The sequence below is a fragment of the Cnephaeus nilssonii genome (assembly GCF_951640355.1).
Source record: "Cnephaeus nilssonii genome assembly, chromosome: 5".
NCBI lineage: Eukaryota > Metazoa > Chordata > Mammalia > Chiroptera > Vespertilionidae > Cnephaeus > Cnephaeus nilssonii.
In genome coordinates this window covers 94316688-94335870 of record NC_137076.1, presented here as the reverse complement: position 1 = coordinate 94335870, position 19183 = coordinate 94316688, and the positions used below count along the sequence as shown (strand labels likewise).

The window sequence follows — 19183 nt, the reverse complement described above, 5'->3', positions numbered from 1 at the left end:
CTCGCTGAAGGTCAGAACCAGTGTCAAATTTACAGCAAACCCACTTATGATGCTTGCTGATCCCTTTGGTTTTTATCGTCACAGTAGGTTTAACCTGACCAAGAAGTAATTACACCATTATTTTTTATGTGGTGCTTTATTACTTGCTTTTCAAAATTGGTTTCCAGAATCTCATGAGCTAATAGCAACAAATGTGCGATTGTAATGTTCACTCTGTCAGGAGATGTGGGGTTATTGCGGAAGTGGCCACATACCCATTGCCCACACAATGACTGTTACTCCAAAACAAGTGAATTGCTTAACTAAACAGCTATTGATTGCAAGTCATCAGAGACCAATCATAAGACCACCAACATCCAAAGGAGACGATTACATTCTGGTTATATATACGAATGTATTTTGTCAATATTTTGTGACAAGGAGGCCCAGTCTTGCATGGCTCACAAATCTAAATCCAACATGGGTTAGAAGCAGTAGAACCTCATTGGGGTGCCTCAAGTGGTCAACAAGGTTCCATACACTTCTTGAAAGAGAGGTGTCAAGATTGGGAACAGAAAGAACCAAGAGCCATGGAAAATCCCCTCATCCTAACCATTCCAACTCGAACAGGAATTGATCAAATCTAAAGGTGAACTTGGCATCAGCTTTTGTCTCAGGGCTCCTAGAGTTCTATATTTTTCCTTGGGACTAAGTTGACTCTGGTGTAGGACTGAGCGTCTCATATACTTCTTGTCATTAGCTAAGCTTCAGTTGGTCAAACAGGTTTGCCAACAACCCTTACTTGGTGTGTTCAGATCTTTGGGGGTTACTGAGTGAGACAAGACAAACGATTCTCAGGGTTAAAGCATTCATGAATCTTCTACAATTGATTATACCTACATTAATGATCTTGGAATGGTCTACTTTGGAAGCTTCTCTTCAGACCTCTGCTGGTTGGTTCCCCAGCTACACTAGGTGGTGTGGACAGCCCCTTTTGTTTTAAGCTCCCAATTTAATTTCAGTGACATATTCTCTCCTAGCATTCTTTCCACCTGCCTGTGTCCTTTTGGTCTCCAAATTTCTCTCTATTTTTTAACTATCAGAGTTCCCCATAGTACTGTCTGTCCTGGGTTCTCTTCTCACACCAGTGGTATCTTGGCATTGCCCATAACGCTAACTTCATCCTTGGTCCTTTTTCTCAGTTTCAGTTCTTTATCTCCAAAAATATTTACATGGATGTACTATTGCATTTAAAATTCAGTATATCTGAAATTGGACTCATGACTTTTCCCTTCTATATACAGTTTTCTACTTGCATCCTTTATCCTGCTAAATGGCCTTTCCATTCAGTAAGGTAAATTAGAAGCATCAGAGTCTTTATTCTTTCTAACCCCTCACATCTAACATGCCATTGAAGTCATGTATATTGTATTCTAAAAATATTTCTAAAATCTCCCTTTTCCTCTATGAGCACCTCATCATCAGTTGGTATTTCATTTTCCTTTTGGATTATTGCAATAGTACTGACTTTAAAATCCATCTTGTATTGGACTCTTATGGTTATGTCTTTGAACCATAGATCTGATTGTGCCACTCCTATGACATGAAAAACCTTAAAAAGCTCCTTGTTGCCAACCAGATAGGGTTCTTATCAAGGCACCTAAGGCCAATACTGTCACTCATGGTTACTCTTCAACACTCTACACTCAATAAGCTATGCTCTCCCAAACTGGAATATCAGACATTATTTGAACACATCATGTCCTTTTATGTCTGTGTCTTCGCTCACGCTGCTTGCTCCGTTGGCCTGAAATGCTTTCCTCACCCTTTTCAGTAGAACAGTCCTATTTATCCTCACATGTCTAACTGAAATATGACCTCTTTGGTAAATGTTTCCCTAACTCCACTATAAAGAATTATCTTTTCCTTCTTCTGTGAAGTATACTATCAGGACATCAGAAATGCTGCTATTTGTATCTTTTTGATTAGCTTACAGGCCTGTCTCCCCACTGGATTATGCACTCCTCAAGGGTACATCACAGGAGAGTTTTTCAAATGGAATCATCTCCAGCTGGGGATGCACAGGAAACTAGACCTGTGTTGTACTTCTTTTTCTTTTTTTCATTTTCTTAGGCACACAGCCTTGTATACAGCAGGCATCCACTTTTATTGAATTAATTAAACAATGTAAAGAAGAAACCCCATCTTAATTAGATGTCTCCTATCTATTTTTCTTCCCATTTTATATTGTTTTAACAAAATTATGTTGCTTTATATTATTTTAACAAAACATGTATTGTTTTAAAACAATTGTGTCCTATTACAAATAGAGCTCTATTTCAAGGTAATATGTCAGGCCCAGAAGTGGTGGAATTCTTTGAACAGTAGTTTCAAATTAGTGTGAGTCGGGGAGGAAAAGCTGAGCCCCAAAGACAAGTGAAACATACTTGGTGTTCTCCTAGAATCCTACATGCTCCTATTGAATTTGTCACAGTGTTTTAGAATTCTGCTTATGGCTTTCTGCTCCTCTAGACTCTGGAGTTCCTTGAGAGTAGGGACTATGCAGTATGTATAATTAATCCTGTATGCCATCAGCCCCTATTTCTAGTACATGGCAGGTATTGTTAATAATAACTGCCTGTTGAGTATTTATTATATGCTCAGCACTGTACAAATAGTACCCATCATATCTCTGCTTTACAGAGAAGGAGGCATTAAAGAATGTGACTTTTCAAAAGGCACACAGCTGGTCAGTGTTGTATCCTGCCTGCAAACCTGGCTGTTCTTACTCTAAAAGGGTTAGAACAAAGGGAAGAAGAGTGTCTGTTAGAGAAATGGAAGTCAAATTAGGAACTGGAGTAGGAGACCAAGGTTTTCATGGCCTGTAAGTTAAGGCCAAATTGCAGATAGAGGAGTATATGAGGATCGAGAAAAGCACTAGAAAAGTCCTGTAAGCCAGAATTACTAGAGACCTACTCTGGAGGCTTCTTGATTGTCCTAACTTGGTTTTTCTAGAAAAGAGGTTAAGAGCAGGCATACTGCCTACTTTGAATCTCTGGCCTTTTACTCATTAGCTCTGTGGATTTAGGCAAGATATTTAACTCCTCTGAGCCGCACTTTTCCTTCTCTGAATAATGGGAATGTCAATAATACTTCCTTTTAGGGTTGCGATAAAGGTTAGATGGGTTAATCCATGTAAAGTTCTTTGCACATAGTAAGTTGTTAGGAAGTGTTAGCTGCAGCTGTTATAATAATTATTAATAGAAGAAAAGACACAATGAATGAATACAATAGGTCCTTGTAGCATCTTAGCACTTAAGTAATTCTATGCCTCTGAGTGGATCCATGTTCCCTAAACTTACAGACCAAGGTGTCCCTGCCAACCTACAGTGGAGCCATGAGATGTTTTAAGTTAGAGCGAAACGAGTGATACTTTAAGCCTGTGAGATACCACACAGACTGCTAGTTTAAGCTAGTTCCTAGCTCCACACTAGGTTTTACTGCATACTGATGGTGTCATAGCTCAGCAAAGCTGAATTTTCAGCTGTTACTGCCATCAAAAGGAAGTATCTTGTGAAAACCAATGCGGAATAACAGAAAAGAGGGTGGCGATGTCCAACCTTATTCCAAGGTTTGAGAAGTTGGGCAGTGCCCAACAGGAGTGTGCACGCCATTAGTAAGTTGTCTTTATTTTCGAATGAAACAAAATATTATATATATATTCCAATTCTTTTGTATTTTTTCAAATGGCTTCTAAGCTGTTATAATAGAAACATCAAAACATTAAAACTGTTTGGACATAAGTAATTAACAAAACAGAACCTCTTGGTATATTTCTTTTGGCTTAGAGGCACTGCCAATAGATTGCTGAGATGCTCAAGGCGCTGTGGTCAGAGAAAGTTTGAGAAGCTCTGGAGTAGACAGTGAATTAAATTATAATCAACATGTGTGTTAAAGCTACAAGGAGAGACTCTAACGTTCAGGTAGAGGAGGCTTTCTGGCTGAGTCTAAGGTTAATGATACATAGCGATAATAATCACTTAGGGTCAATACTGGAGAAGGCTGACTTCATTTATTTTATATCAAGATGCTATTTAGGTTGGAGTTCAGGCTGATAAAAATGCCGAGGCTTATCTGCAAGCCATTGTAGCTCTCTGCACCGCCTACCTGTTGTTAAGTTCTTGGCTCCAGTAACATATTACTAAACAATCACTTAACCCCCCAATTATCTGCAAGTTATAAGCACTCTACTGTCTTATTAGTAGAATTAATAATGGGATATTTGGAGTCCCTTTTGTTTATCTTTCCTTGGAAGGTTTCCCTCCTCCCCACCTGATGGTCTGTGGAGCTGCTGTATATAACTTCATTATCCAACTCTTCTGAAACTGGTCCACTGGCTTAGACGGCATGATTCTGAACAGGGGGAGAAGTGTCTCAAGGTGTCTCATAAACTGTGATATTAACAATCACAAGTAGGACCTCAGCCCAGAACTCTGTGCCTGGTTAGCACGAGGCTTGGAGAAGGGTTTCTTCGCTTCCGAGCCCGACGCGGTGCCGTTCCCCGCTGAGAGCCGTGAGTTGCTGGGTAGCTGCTCCAGGAGAGTAATAAGTATTGTTGTTTAGCAATTGTGTTGTTGAAATTCAGCTCCACTATGTCTGACAGTATTTATCTAAAATACTTTCCCTGGTGCGTGTTCAAGTTCCAGTAAACCGTGTCTTATTGTGCGACCTTTTCATTTTCCAGTGAAAAGGGATCAGCTCGTCAGATAAAAGCTACAAGCCGAGTACAGGAAAAATGCGTGCTCAGAAAATCCAAGCATGATTGAAAACAAGATGTGTTAAATCAATGCGGTTTATCGCCTGCCTATTCCCGGCAATTGCTGTTCTAAGCTCATTCTGAACACACACGGGATGATAAAAGTACGGTGTCAAGCACTCGCTGGGGTGGGAACACAAGAAAACATGTTTATCAGACAGGCTGGGTGATTTTACCCCCTTGATAACAGTTATTGTCAAAAACTCTTTGGGTAGAAATCTGAAGAACAATTATAGAAGGAATATTACTCTTGTTATAGCAGAAGATATGCCAGTAGGGAAGAAAATTATGGATTTATCCTTACACGTTAAGAAAGAAAAAACAGAGTATAGAGGTTGTCAATACTCAAACACCATCATCCATTACACAGTGAATATCATCCTCTTCTTGTTCAAATATGATCCGAAATTTTAATTTTTTTTAATTTTTGTTAAATAAAAATCAATGGGAAAATATCCTCAGGTGAAGATATTTTCCCATTGATTTTTATGGAGAGTGGAAGAGAAAGGGAAAGCCAGAGATAAACATTGATGTGAGAGAAATACATCGATTGGTTGCCTCCTGCAGGACCTGGGACCAGGGCCCGGGCCGGGAGGAGCCTGCAACTGAGGTACATGCCCTTTACCGGAATCGAACCTGGGACCCTATGGTCCGCAGGCCGATGCTCTATCCAATGAACCAACTTGGCTAGGGCGGATCCAAATTTTTTTAAACAATCCAAAATGTAAAAGATGGAAAGCAAAAAATAAAAAAAGAATACCTCATAAAGACCTTCAAGCTTCAGTTTGCACAAGGGATTTAATTTTAGTTTTAAACTTGCATCAAATTTGGAAATCTAAATGAAGGCTCCTGGAAGGCCACACCGGTCAGAGCACGTCATACTCAATAACAGGGGCTACTTTCTCACTGACTTGATTACAGTTAGAGAGCAGTAACTTCTCCCTAATTATGGTACCTCCCCTAGTCCCGGTTTAGATAGAGTGGGACCCTCCAGGGCAAGGAAGGAGACTGTTTACCAAGAGGTGCTCTATGTCTGCCCATGACTTCTCCACAAGGATTTTTAGAAAATACCCGCTGGGTGTGGTATGAAATCAGTTGATTTAATGTATATCAAGAGCATTTTGGGCCTCTTTTTCCTGAAAGGCTAATCAACTTTTGAGAGTTCAACTTAGACCTAGGAGAACTTGATGAGACAGCAAACACAGTTTCTCCATCATTTGTGGGGCAAGTTCAAAATAGCAAAATGGCCTCCCCAAAAGGTTTTGTTAGTTGACATGCCGAGCTCTAAGTAAAGAAATCAGGCCAAGCGACCTGTATGGAGTCAGGAGTCTGGGAACAGAATTCCTCCTCGTGCTGGATTTCTGTTTCGGGGCTATTTAGTAAAAAGGGAGCAGTTTAATCAATTTGGTTGCAGGCCTTATCAATATGCTGCAAATGGAGATTCATCAATATTTTTTTTTAAATGTAGTCATCTTGGAATAGTAAATAAAATACACCTGTTCTGATTTATGCAGCCCGCCCTTTCTGTGCCTCAGTTTCTCACCTTCCAACTAGGGATAATAATTTTTGACATTCATATTAAGAGAATATTGAAGGAATCAACGAGAGAGTGTCTAATAGAGCGCTTTGCTATCCCTGGGAAAAGGGTCTTAGATGACCTGAGAGTATGTGGAAAATGACAACTCTAGAAGTAGTCATTCATTCTTAACATCCATTAAAAACCTTCCGGGGTCCTTATAACTTAGAGACTTGAGTTCAGGTTACAAAAATCTTAAAAACTGGTACTCTTTCATCAGTGAAAAATTTTTTTGGGAAAACACAAATCCCTTTAACACAGGATTTGTTACATAAATTATGGCCATCCATATAATATGATATGCTACAACCATTAGAAAGAATGAGGTGTATATAAATATGTATATAATCTATACTAATAATCTATACTAATAATAGGTAATATGCAAATTGGTAAGGATGCCGTCACAGTAAGGACAGATCAGCAGGCTGCATGCGCAGCAGGCAGGCACGAGTGGGCGAGGACTTACAGCGTCGGGGACGGGGGCAGGGCCGCACCAGAGAGGCCTCTCCGCACGCCTGCACCAGGGGCCCACAGGTGCGCCGAGAGGCCTCTGCCTTGGGCCCAGCCAGGGGTCCGCAGGCACACGGAGGTCTGCAGGCCTCCGCCGCGGCCCAGCCGGGTGGTCCACAGGCCTCCTCCGGCTCCGGCCTACCTCTTTGGGGCAATCCATCGAGGAGCCTCGGATGGGTGGGCGGGGCTTCCCTCTTTGGGGCGATGGGTCGCTGGGCTTCCGCACTGTGACAAGGCACAGGCCAGGCTGGCGGACCCACCCCCTCCCCACCCCGATTGTACAAATTTCGTGTACTAGGCCACTAGTCCAGATATAAAACAGTATTGTGAAAATGTCTGAAAACATTCATACTAATATAAGTAGAGATTACATATGAGTGGGCTATTATGGGGCTCTTTCCCCTTTTTTGTGTTTCTTTTGTATTTTTATATGCTAAAAATGTATTTCTTTTAAATTTAGAAAAGCAGTAAAGCTATTTCCATTTTGCAAAAACAAAAGAAAGTCCCTCTTAATTCTTCCTTCCTGCTCTTGATTGCTTTTGCTCCTGGAAGAGTTATTAATTTCCAAGCATTCACAAGCTCTTTACCTTCCAAGTGACAGTCCTCAGGGTCTAGCATGTCTTTCTCCAAATGTCTCCACAGTTCGTCCTCTTGGGCTCTTGTCCACTTCCCAGATCCCTTTCTCTCTTCATTCTTTGCTTTTCCTGCTCTGGCTCCACACTTTGTAAAGAGGACGTAGCCACACAAGCCAACTGATTGTACCTTCGGCAGAGAGAGGTATTCCTTCCTTCGCTTGATTTTTGAATCTCATAGTTGTTGCCACACATCAAGGGTTTTGAAGACGACTACAAATCAGAAGTCAGAGCAACTTCAAAGCCAGTTTGGAAATGTTCCTTTGGCTCCTGCGTTGGTAAATTCTGCCCATGTTGGCTCCATCCTGACGCCCTTCTGGTTCCCTTACAGCTTTTCTGGGAGCCTCTTCCCAAAGCTTTCCCGGATCGCGCCGCTCCTGAGGCAGGGCGCCAGGCTGGAAAAGCATGTCACACCGAAAACGGGGGCTTCACTCACAAGGGATTTGCTTTAGGTTTCTTAGGGAGTGCACCCCCTCCACGGGAGAGACGACACCGAGTACCGTTCCTGCCCTAAACCTCTAGGCAATGAAATGTCCAAATGGCTGGAATGTAGCCGATCTCTTCAGGGACCAGATTTCTGGCTCTTGTTTAGGTTTTTGGTTGGTGTTGTTTTTCGGTGTCTATGTTATAGTCGGTCTTAAAGACAGGTTCAGGAAGATAACTTGCTGTTTTATTGTTTACCTCTGGCTGTTAATTTAGTGACTCGGGGGGAGAGGGAGAAATGGGGCCATTAGGGAACAAAAAAGCTCAGCCTAACTCGTATGCAATAACTCCCCATGCCCAGAAAGGGGACCGCTCTATTGTTACCCCTCCTGTTCAAATAGAGAGAAGCCAGTCACCAGGGAAGGTTGGAGACCCAGGTGCTGGTTTTATCATTGCCTCTGCTCTGAGGTTTTATTTATTATTTGGCATAGAGTCTTAGATATTTGCTTGGGCATTAAATGGCAATAGAATATAAATATGACCTTCCTAATAATATCTGCATTTCTTTTTATTTCCAGTCAAAATGACATCATGTCACACAACCATTAAAAAAAGGAAATTAAACCCCCAGAAATATGTTTAAACACGGCAGTGAGCGGCTGAGCTATAAAAGCAGGGAAATCTCTGACGCTGGACCGGCACCCAGCGCCCCCGCCCCCTTGTGCTGGGAACACAGCCTTAACTGCCTCCCATTGTTTCCAGGAATAAGTGGTCAAGAAGTTAGGGAGAACAGAGCAGGGGTTTCTCCAAACCTCCGACAAGAGACAAACCAGCTTTCATAGCTGAGAATGTATCCGTCTTGACAACATGATTTTAATTTGCAAATAAATCCCCTTAAAGAGAATATTCTTTATTTGATGTGTTTGTGAAGTGGATTAAAAAAAAAAAAAAGATTCAAGGCATGAAAAGGCCCCAATCCGCACATAAATTTAGTTAGGATTTGCTCATTAGTTGTGAATGGATTTGGTAATCTTGTCATTAGTGTTAGTGCATAAAACCTAGACACAGTACGAGACTTTTATTTGCCTAGAGCGTGTCATGCTGCGTGAACGCTTAGACACTGTAAACAGTAGTTCTGTGGATCCAGGGCTGTTCTGGTTTGACCAGGACCTCGGTGGAAGCCCGGAGAAGGGCTCTACGTAGACTGGTTCTGCATAGTTACTGGCTTCCTTTTGGGGAGTCTGAGATTGTGAGACTGGGAAGGAACTCAAACCCATTTATAAGCAGTCCCAACACATGGCCAGATGAAGTGGTTTGATTTTTTTTTTTTTTTTACCATTTCATTAACTTTTACTTTTTGAAAACAAATGACTTCGATGAAGCTGAAATGCCAGTCCCCTGCCTATATCCAGTGCTTCCAACGAATATCGGGTCCCAGTATCATGTCATAGCTGTGAGTGGGAGGACCCTTCTGTAATCTCCACTGAGATATCTGCCCTGAAAACTCGCTCTCCGCTGTAGAGACAGTTGATCTTTCTTTCATGCACTGATAGGGAGAGATGCTGTAGCATATGTACACAGCTCCATGAGGTCCTCCTCAGCTTATTCAGTTAATTCCTATCTTCTCTAACTTTGAATGGGTCAGTGGAAGACATGGGAGTAGGGCAGGTGGAGGAGAGTCAAGGAGGGAACATGGTGATGGAAGGAGACTTGACCTGGGGTGGTGAACACGCACTACCGTATACAGATGATGTGTTGAAAAAACACACACACACAAACTAAACCAAACAAGAAAAACTGATGTCTGTGGCTCCCCAATAGCCTGATCACTCTTTAAATCCATGTGTCCTTGGTAAGTGTGGCCCTAGTGAAGGCTATGCCAGATCCAGAAGCAGAGGTGGGAACCCCGGTCTGACCCTCAGGGAGGCAGGAGAATGGATTCAGGATGGGGAGGGCAACCTCCGTGAGAGCTGGTGCTGCATCCCAGCTGTCATCAAACTCGTTCACCTGTCTTTTCTTTTCTTTCTTTCTTTCTTTTTTTTGGGGGGGTCGGATTAAATATACCTCTTGGAATGTTTACTTTTAAGGGCATATGGTATTGTGACACAAAACAGTCCATTCCTACAAATGCCGTTTGAACACTTGGTAGGCACCAGACATGATGATTGAATCAGTAGAGAATTTATTATCTTGCGGAATTTTTTAAATGCCCACCTTGGTCCCATTTTATTCTGATCATTTATAAATGGAGGTCTTTCTTGTTTGGGATTAGGGAATTTTTCTAAACCTCTGAAACCTCCCTTATTCTGTTACTCTCCCTTCCTGGCTTAGGGTGATACCCTCTCAAATGCTATTCAGAGAGTGTGGCCTCCGTGTTGTGAAGCAGGGCTGTATACACTGCCCTCAGCGTTACATTCCTTTTGCAATTTACAGCTTCATCTGTTTGGTGTGTGTGTTTTTTTTTTAACCTTAAAATGTTCATGCTTCTTTATTTGTGGCTAATTATGCCAGATTAGGTTTTTTTTTTTTCTTCTTTTCTTTCTTTCTCTACTGGATTCTCGGATTTGCCCCAAGTTTTAGGGGAAAAAATTGATTAGCCCCATTTCTGCTGGTGTCCCCTGAGCCCTGTGCTTGAATACAATGAGGTCACTTTGTTGAAGGATTAACTTTATATTACATTCTTGCAGGGTAGATGTATGTCCCTAAGGTACAACTACTCCCACGGATGAAATAAATATACCATTCTTTATGATTCCTCCCCGTTACCTTCTCTGTTGATTTTCAGAGAGTTTATGAATAGTCACATATTTATACAACTGGCCAAAAGTATACTACTTATTTTTCTTATGGTCTGTAATAACCTATGCAAGGTTATTAAAGGGTCTACAGACCCCTTTTAAGGCATAGTTTCTTATGTCATTACTTTATACAAGCAGGTCAAATTCCATCTCGGCAATAATCTCTTGCTCTTAACCTTTTTCTTTGATTATAAAAGTAATATATGTTCATTGTGGAAAATGTAGAGAATGCACAGCAGAAAGAGAAGAGAAGCATTTTAAGACCCTCTTTTAGGTGGTTTATACACAGACGCATTTTCTTCCCTCTCTTGTTTGTTTTTTTAAAAAAGGAACCTTTTAGACATATGCTCCTATAAGCTGCTTTTTAGCCTAGCCATATATTATGCCAGTAAATATTTCCCCCACTTATGGCATTGCTTTTGAGAACTGCATCATATTCCAGAGACATTGAATCTGTTTTCTGGTGTTTTCTTTTTTGTGTGTGTGTGTTTGTTTTGTTTTGTTTTAAAAATCTTTATCAGATATTTGCTCTCACTCAGTCATTGGTTTAAAATTTTTCTCTAGTCAGGGCAATCAGAGAAATCATCAGACACCTTTGCATTTAAGACAAGCTTTGTCTTGCATATCTGTAGTGTTATCTTTGTGCTCAGCACGGGGACAATTGCACTGTAATGTTCAATTCCTAAATTGAGGGCGGATTAACATATTTAAAGATCTGCGCACAGAGCAAGTCATAAAGGCATGAGAAATAAAAGCCTTTGTCTTACCAGCTGAAATATCTCCTCCAACACAGCATACTTCCATAGAATAGATGCTTACTTTTCTTTGAATAATGAGTTTAATATATCTAATTCAATTACTCTTTGTGTCAGCCGAGTGACTTCTCCTCAGCTCTTTAGCTATTCGTTCTATCTGATATTTGAATCGGTTCTTTTAATTGCAGATATTAAGTGTCCGTCTTTCTGTTGTGTGTTGGCCACATGGCCAGAGAAACACAGCCGGACTCCCCTCCCACACGTCAGACAGTCATTCAATTAGCAACCACAGTTCCCTGACACAGTAGGAATTAATTCATTTTGCAGACAACTGAAGGGGTGGGTCAGCACTTCAAATTTTATTGTTGGTTTGGTCTGAAAAATAAAACCAAGAATTGGAATTTTCAGGATGCCACATTATGTCTTCAGATATTAAAATGATGCATTTAATTGTCTAAAGCTCTTTTATGGTCAAACTTCTTTGCTGGCAATTAGCATGATGGCTGGGGGATGGATGTGATATATAACTTAAACCTAGGTGCTCATTCCTGTCGCCCTCATGCATTTCTTGATTAAATCCCATGTATTTTACGAGTAACAGCTTCCCTGCATAAAGAGCCCTATGGCTTTTTCTTTACAAGTCTAATTTGAAAAAAAAAAGAAGAAGAAGAGGAAATTCTTCTCAAGGGTTTAGAAAGTAATCATAAAAAATGAGAGGAATAATAAATATTGTGCCTTAACTCATATGCTAGCATAGATAGAGAGATGTGGTACACCTGGGTGTAATTTTAGTTAATTTCCACAAGAGACAGGTTGAAAGTTTACTGTTTAGAAGGGGAGGGAGGCATAGCTAAATCTCATATTTGCAAAAATGATTACATTATCTGAAATGAAAATGCTACTCTATTAACAAACTTCAATAAGCATTGCATTTGGGAAAAAATCTTTTAAATAAAAAGTTACCTGAGTTCACTTTAACTTAAAATATACAAGTGAGGAAAAAGTACTTACTCTGATTTATATGTCTTTTGGAGGTGTAATTATTGGCTTTTTACTCACCTATGGAAAACAATGTACTTTTGTAAATGGATTTCTGGCCACTTTATGCAGCCTTTTTTTTCTCCCCGTATTTTTTTTTTTTTTACATAAAAAGTAAGCACTGTCAATCAAGGAATTTTAAGGTTTATTTCCTCTTTAGAAATGATTGATAGCCTTTTAGATTTACCAGTTGACAAGTTAAAGGGTTCTATTGGTATAATTATGTACTAAATTCACAGTCTTTCAATTTAAATGTCCTTTTAAAACCACAAGATTATCATACCTGTATTTTGAAAAGTGGGCCAGTCAGTTTTGGTTGGTATACAAATTGCTTCCATTAGCCTTGGGACCTATTTGAATTTAATACAGTTTTTTAAAGTTAGTAGTAGTATGAATCTTACTTTTAAAATTTAGGTTTAATGGAAATTCATTTTAAGTAAAGCATGTGGCAACTTGTTTTTTAACGTATAGCTAAACCTCAGAAGTGCAAAGACTGTCTTTTTATTCAGTATGGGAGGAAATATGTGGTTGAACACTTGGGTTACACGAAAAAAGAGAAGAAAAGAACCTCCCCACCCGCCCCTAATTTAGAAGATCTGAGGGCTACGGGTAGAGGATGGAGCTGCCATCTCTCCCTTGTCCCAAGAAGAAGGCTGAAGATATTTCACATCCTGGGGAGGAAATTTCAGAGTTCACTTTGTATTGTGTTTAATTTAAGGGTGCTTTGAAGAGGGTGTAGTCAATATGAGCACAGCAAGGCCCATTGTCTCCAAATATTGTTACCGTTTTGCTCTTCAGTCTATTAAACAATCATGGAGACCTGGCTGCTCTAAGCCAGTGCTCGCAGAGGCTGGTTTTTTCCTGAGATAATATTGATGTTGGTGAATAGTCTGTCATTGTAGATGGGAGAGTGTTGAATCAAGGTCATTGCAATGCCTCGCTCTTTGCCCCTCCCCACACTCTTGCAGGCTTCATTGCCACAGAAGGCAGTGAGATGCTGTGTCAGCTGAGGTCCACTAGAGATTTTGCAACGAAGCAAGTGCTTTGAACTCTCCTGCTTTTTAGAATCTGTAGACATCCTTGGACAGGCCCTTGAGCATTTTGACCTCAGCTTCTGACTAAAGTAAACCCTAAAACTTCACATTCAATACCATTTGACTTTCTATTTTCAATAATGTAAAGAATATAAAATTTGGCCGGAAGAACAGAGTTCTCCCCTGTCCTATGAAGGGGTCTTTTGAGGGAGTCCCTCCCTGCCATGGTCAATAGCAGAAGTAGATGGTGGTAATGTTCAGAGGAAACATTTGTCTTGTCGTTTCATAATCTAATTCAAAGGTTATCAATGAAGGTTTGGACTTCCTGGTTATTTCTGGTTACGTCCACATCATCAGTGTTGCAAAAATCATGTTCTTGTTCCTGAAATGGTTCTAATTGTGTGACTTCTTCATTGTAGCACTCAACGAACCCACCATCGATTATGGTTTCCAGAGGTTACAGAAGGTCATTCCCCGGCACCCTGGAGATCCTGAGCGTTTGCCAAAGGTCAGTACACCTCTTCTTTGGGTTACGGTCTCGGGAAACTTGGACTTGGGTGATTGGCAGGAAACTTTGCCATTGATAAAAATCAGTTCGTAGATAAGCAACTCAGTAATCTTTTGGCTTTGTGTGTTTGGTGCTATAGGTAAACAAGCACTTATGTGCCAGGTAATATAGTACTTCTTTTTACATATGCTATGTCATTTCTTCCTCTCAAAACCCTCTGAGATTAGTCCTGCTACCACCTCCATTTTGGGGAAGAAAATGATCAAGCAAAGAGAGGTTAAATCATTTGTCCAAGGTCACAAAGTATGTAAATTGCTAAACTGAGATTCAAATCAATACAGCCTGGGTCCAAAGTTCAAGTTGTTGTTAATCACTTCATCACTCACGCTCTCAAGAGGAAAAAGAACACTGCTTTTCTACCTGCGTGGAAATTCATTCTCATCCCCGTCGAGGGGAGAACAAAAGAAAACGTATTGGTAGATCTTGCAACTGGACAAATAAGACAGGACCTCTTTCCTCTAGAGGCATTCCACCTAACTGGGAGCTAAGGTGAGAAATTAAACAAGAATTCAAGGCAGAGTAGCACATGGCATACAGCAATACGTCATTAACCCCCAATGAGGAAAAAAGAAAGTTCACATTTACTGACTCCTGTTCTGAACCTGTTGTCTGTGATGAATATCCCCATCTCTGTACCCAAGGAACTCGGAACCTGTGTGGGAGAGATCACTCTACCCAACACCATACATGACAGGAAGAACAGGTACGTTTAACAAAAGTGCAGCCAGAGTCCTCTGAGGACTCAGAGGAGAGAACAGTTAAAGGCTAAGGAAGTTCGAAGGACAGAATGAATTGAGCTACCATTCACTGTTTACTGACAGCAAAATGGAATTTCATTCACGACACCAGTGAAAACTATTATAAATTAAATGAGTAGGTGAGAGGTCTTCTCTTTGCTGCAGTACGTCTACAGATAGGTCTGTTTCTCCTCATAAAGCACTTAGAAAAATGAAGTTGGCATCCTTCCTAGCTCAGTTAACCTCTTTGGGAGAGCCATTCATTATCAAATTCTACCTGTGCACCTGCTGCCTGGGGAGGCAGAGCCACCTGTCTGAACAGGCCTGGCCCAGGAGAACGCGGCCCAGGAACCGATGTGCAACGCGAGGGGCCAGGAGGGTGGAGAAGGGGGCGCTGCTTCCCTGGGAGAAGAAGAACTGGGACAGGCAAATGCGTCTGTCCTCCACCTAGACCGCAGAGAAATAACCACACAGCCTCAACCTCAACCCTCGGCTTCCCAGAGAAGCTTTGCTTCCACCGAGTGCTGTTGGGAAAAGCTTCTTGAAAGCATTTCACCTGAGGAAAAAGTCATAGGATGTGTCAGTCTGTCCATATCCTTGTCTTTGAAAGGGACCTCCCTCTTACACATCATTCCCTTTCACCTTGACTCATTCGTGGTGAGCAATTAAACAATCTAATGGTAACAGTGGATGGCAGTCTACAGTCATAGCGTAGATGTTCAGTGGAAAGATTTACCTTCAGGTTCCTCTGTCTAGCAAGAACCTAACTCCCGTGCATTTCCTGAGGGGCAATAATTGGAAATTTCATTGGTAATTTTATAGCACGATGATATAAATAATGTTTATCTACCCGAAGGTCAATGCTTTAGGTTTCTCTACAGTAGAAAGAAGGCATGGGTTCAATACAAGATTCTTCCCATTTGGGGATCGTCTTCACTTTACTTTTGACATTGGATGGCTCTAGAGTCTGCAGAAGGGACTGGAAGGGCAGATCGGGGTAGAAGGTGGGGTGGAACTTTAAGTGAGGGCGATGACTATGCAATCTGGGTCAAAATTATTATTATTTTTTAATTTAAAAGCAAAATTATTTAACTCTGTGGGCCTCAATTCACTTCTCAGTCAAATAGAGATGATAGTATTTCCTACTTTTGGGGGTTGCCACTTTAATCACTTGCTTTGCACTCAACGAAAGGTAGCTATGCTTATTTGCCAGTGAGTTGGAGTGGGACCCTTGCTTCTCAGAGCTCTTCCCTCCAATCTCGGCAGAGCAGGAAACCCCAGTCCTGGTGAGCGGCTGGGTCTATGATTTATCTTCTGTGCCTCAGTTTCTTCATCTATAAAAATGGGGATATAATGGTGCCGACTTCATGGGGCTCAATAAGGATTAAAAGAGGTAATCCTGAGGGTGCCCTTGGCACCATATTTGGTTCGCTATTGCCACTCTCTAAGTATTTATTGAAAAATATAGAAAATGAATTTGGTTTCTTCTGGATGAGGTCTAGAGAAGCCAGGCAGTCCTTTTCTTATCTAGAAAGAAAGAAGACAAGTAGGAATACAGGATTGAGTTTTGTGTGCTTACTTTTAAAAACATTTTTTTTCTGGCTGAATATCATGTTCAGAAATGTTGAACAAATAGCCCAGGCACGTGTCCCTTCATCCCCGTGGCCTGATGGTGAAACTCCCAGCCCCTTTTCCTGGGATTGGGACGAGTAATCAAGGACACAATGGGCTTGTGTGTTAAGGAAACACTCTGCAGCTTGCATCTACCACTTGCCCGTGCAAGGACTCTGGCAGGAGCCCACCCCAGGAAGCTCTGTGTGTGACTCAGAGCGGAGGAGTGGCTGTCCTCTTGGCTCTGAGCCTTAAGGTGGAGTGAGAGTTCAAGAGCAGGGTCAGGAAGTGGCGGATGGAGCCAGCACGAGGTATTCCTGTGCGCTTGGGAGGCTTATCCTCTCGCTGTCCATTGTTCGGGGGATCAAAACGGGCTCCGCCTTTCTTAGAGTCATGGTCAGTGTTTGTCAAACAGGAGTGTTTCAGTGAGCCGCGGACCACACACCTCACAAAACAAACGGCACTTTATTAAACCCATGTGTTTGTGAATAGACAAAGCTAGATTCATACCACCACCCACATATTCTGTCAAATGAAACTGCTCCCAAGACCAAGCAGACAGCGTTCCATAATAATATGCCTTTGTATGGTGGCGTGGGCTTTTTCAAAGAACTTATACATGCTTTGTTTTATGGGAGCCCCTCTCGTGAGAGAAGTCAGGGACGCAGACATCCCTCCCATTTCCCAAACGAGAGCGCGGGGGCAAGCCGATCCTTCTCTGTAGATTATTTCGTCTCTGAAAGTCTCCGTTGGTGATAGTTGCTGGACACACATTTTTAAAATACTACGATTATGCTAACCCCAGATGTTTTCTGGTTTCCTTTTCCATGTGCACGTGGGGAAGGGCGGGCGAAGGTTTTTAAATCACAGCGTTCTGTTCTGTTTCACACAGACTCGCCTTCCTCCCAGATCCTGGCAGGAGGGAGAGAGCACGTGACCAAGTTTGGGGTGAAGGTTGACTTTTCTTACAAGGTCGAGGTGAGGGGGAAGGGGACTGTGGTCAGTCGGAAGCTCTGAGGTGCCGAAAGGCATGATGCAACCCAGAAACATTGAGCAAGGAGCTCTCTCTGTTCTGAAGGCCAGGGGTGTCTCTGTCCCCTTTCAAATTGCTGGTTGTCTTCTGAGTGGTCCGCGAGCATTAGTGCAAAGGCAGTGAGTGACAGTAGACTTGAGTTAGCAGGGGATCCCAGGAGTAGGTACCATTTAATTGATGCCTACTGTGTGCAAAGCATGGCTTTGTCAAGGTTGTTGATGGGCAGAGAGGTCAAGAGAGACGGTTGTCAGGCCAGACAGACGTGGGTTTTGAAAACCAGATCCACTTGACTCAACCTTCCCGGGCTTGGGTCTCTCTTTCCCTAAATCAGCTGCCCGCAGTGTTGCTGTCGGGCGTTAATGAGATAATCCACGCAGAGAGATCTCTCTGGCATTTAACAAGACTTCGGAAAATGGAGGCTACAAATGTCTGCGAGGTGGGTGCTCCCCATTTCATAGGAACCAGAGCCCCCAGGGGGCCAGTGACTCCCACAAGGTCTCAGCCAGCAGCTAGAGAACAGGCTTGAGCCCAGGTCTTCAGGCTCATTGTTGCCACTGCATAGAGTTCCTGCTTCCCCCTCAGATCTGGAAACTGAGGTAATCCGGCCTTGAGGCGATTAGCTTCCCTCTCCTGTCCCTCACCTTCACCTCACCCCCATCCTACTCCAGCTCCCACCAGCTTTCTCCCACTTCCCCACCCAGAGGGGTTGGCCTGGGGACCTCCAGGGGGCCAACATGTTTTTTCTCCAAGAGCCAGTCCCTCTTTTGGAGAAAATGAAGCAGTTTGAGAAAAGTAACAAAGGCGGCATTTGTGTATTTTGCTTTATGGAGCTGAAAATATCTGGTAAATTGATCCAGTGGGAGTAATAAATACACATTACTTTATCTTGTTCTTCATGTGCTATACCCCTGAGCCCTGATAGAACAACACCACTTAATAGACTTAAAAAAGAGTAATTACACTCACTGGTTGTGTGATTTTTCAGCCCTCCCAGCCCTGCCTGACCTTCTAATTTAGCTCACCGTGTCTAACTAACACATTTATATTCATCTTTTATGAAGCATGTATGTTCAGGATTGACTTCGGAGCCTTTTTCAAGCTGTCCGCCCAGGTCTCCAATCTGGTTAGCAGTGAGGAGGAGGAGCTATCTGTCTCTATACATGCACTTGTATAGGTAACGTGTGTACCCGGCTACTCACAGCATTTTTTTTATCCTTTATGAAACATAATAAAAAGTATTTATTACATTTTTACTTTAAAGCTTTTATACATTCTAGCATTATTTACAGCTAAACATGCAGGCAAAAGATGTGAGTGTTTTAAAAATGATTACTGTTAATGTTTCCGCTTGTCAGAAGTGCTTAAATTCTCTTGCACTTTGTCTCAAAACTTAGTACTGTTGCCTTTTAAGAACAACACGTTTAAAAGATCTTGCAAGTCAGATTTGCAAACACTGCTGACAGTTTGTGATGAATGATATTGCAAAATCTGCAAGATGTTTGTCATTTCGCACAGCCGAAATATTAAGGAACAGATTAAGAAATGCGAAACACCCCATGGAAAACAACCATCCCAAACAAAACCCCAAACAAACCCCAGCCAAACCTTGAGCCCAGAGAGCGCACACACACACCAGAGTGGGTCCCTCAGCCGGGCTCTCTCTCCCAACT

The 19183-nt window shown here is 41.9% G+C and overlaps 1 protein-coding gene across 7 annotated transcripts in view; it reads left to right on the top strand.

The window, feature by feature from the left end:
- EBF1 (EBF transcription factor 1) overlaps window positions 1-19183 on the top strand; it is a 385753-nt gene that overhangs the window by 337269 nt on the left and 29301 nt on the right. For all 7 annotated transcript variants that reach the window (XM_079771781.1, XM_079771780.1, XM_079771779.1 and 4 more), the window contains exon 11: window positions 13984-14072. In XM_079771781.1, coding sequence (XP_079627907.1) covers window positions 13984-14072 — 89 coding nt within the window. The remainder of the gene's footprint in view (window positions 1-13983; window positions 14073-19183) is intronic.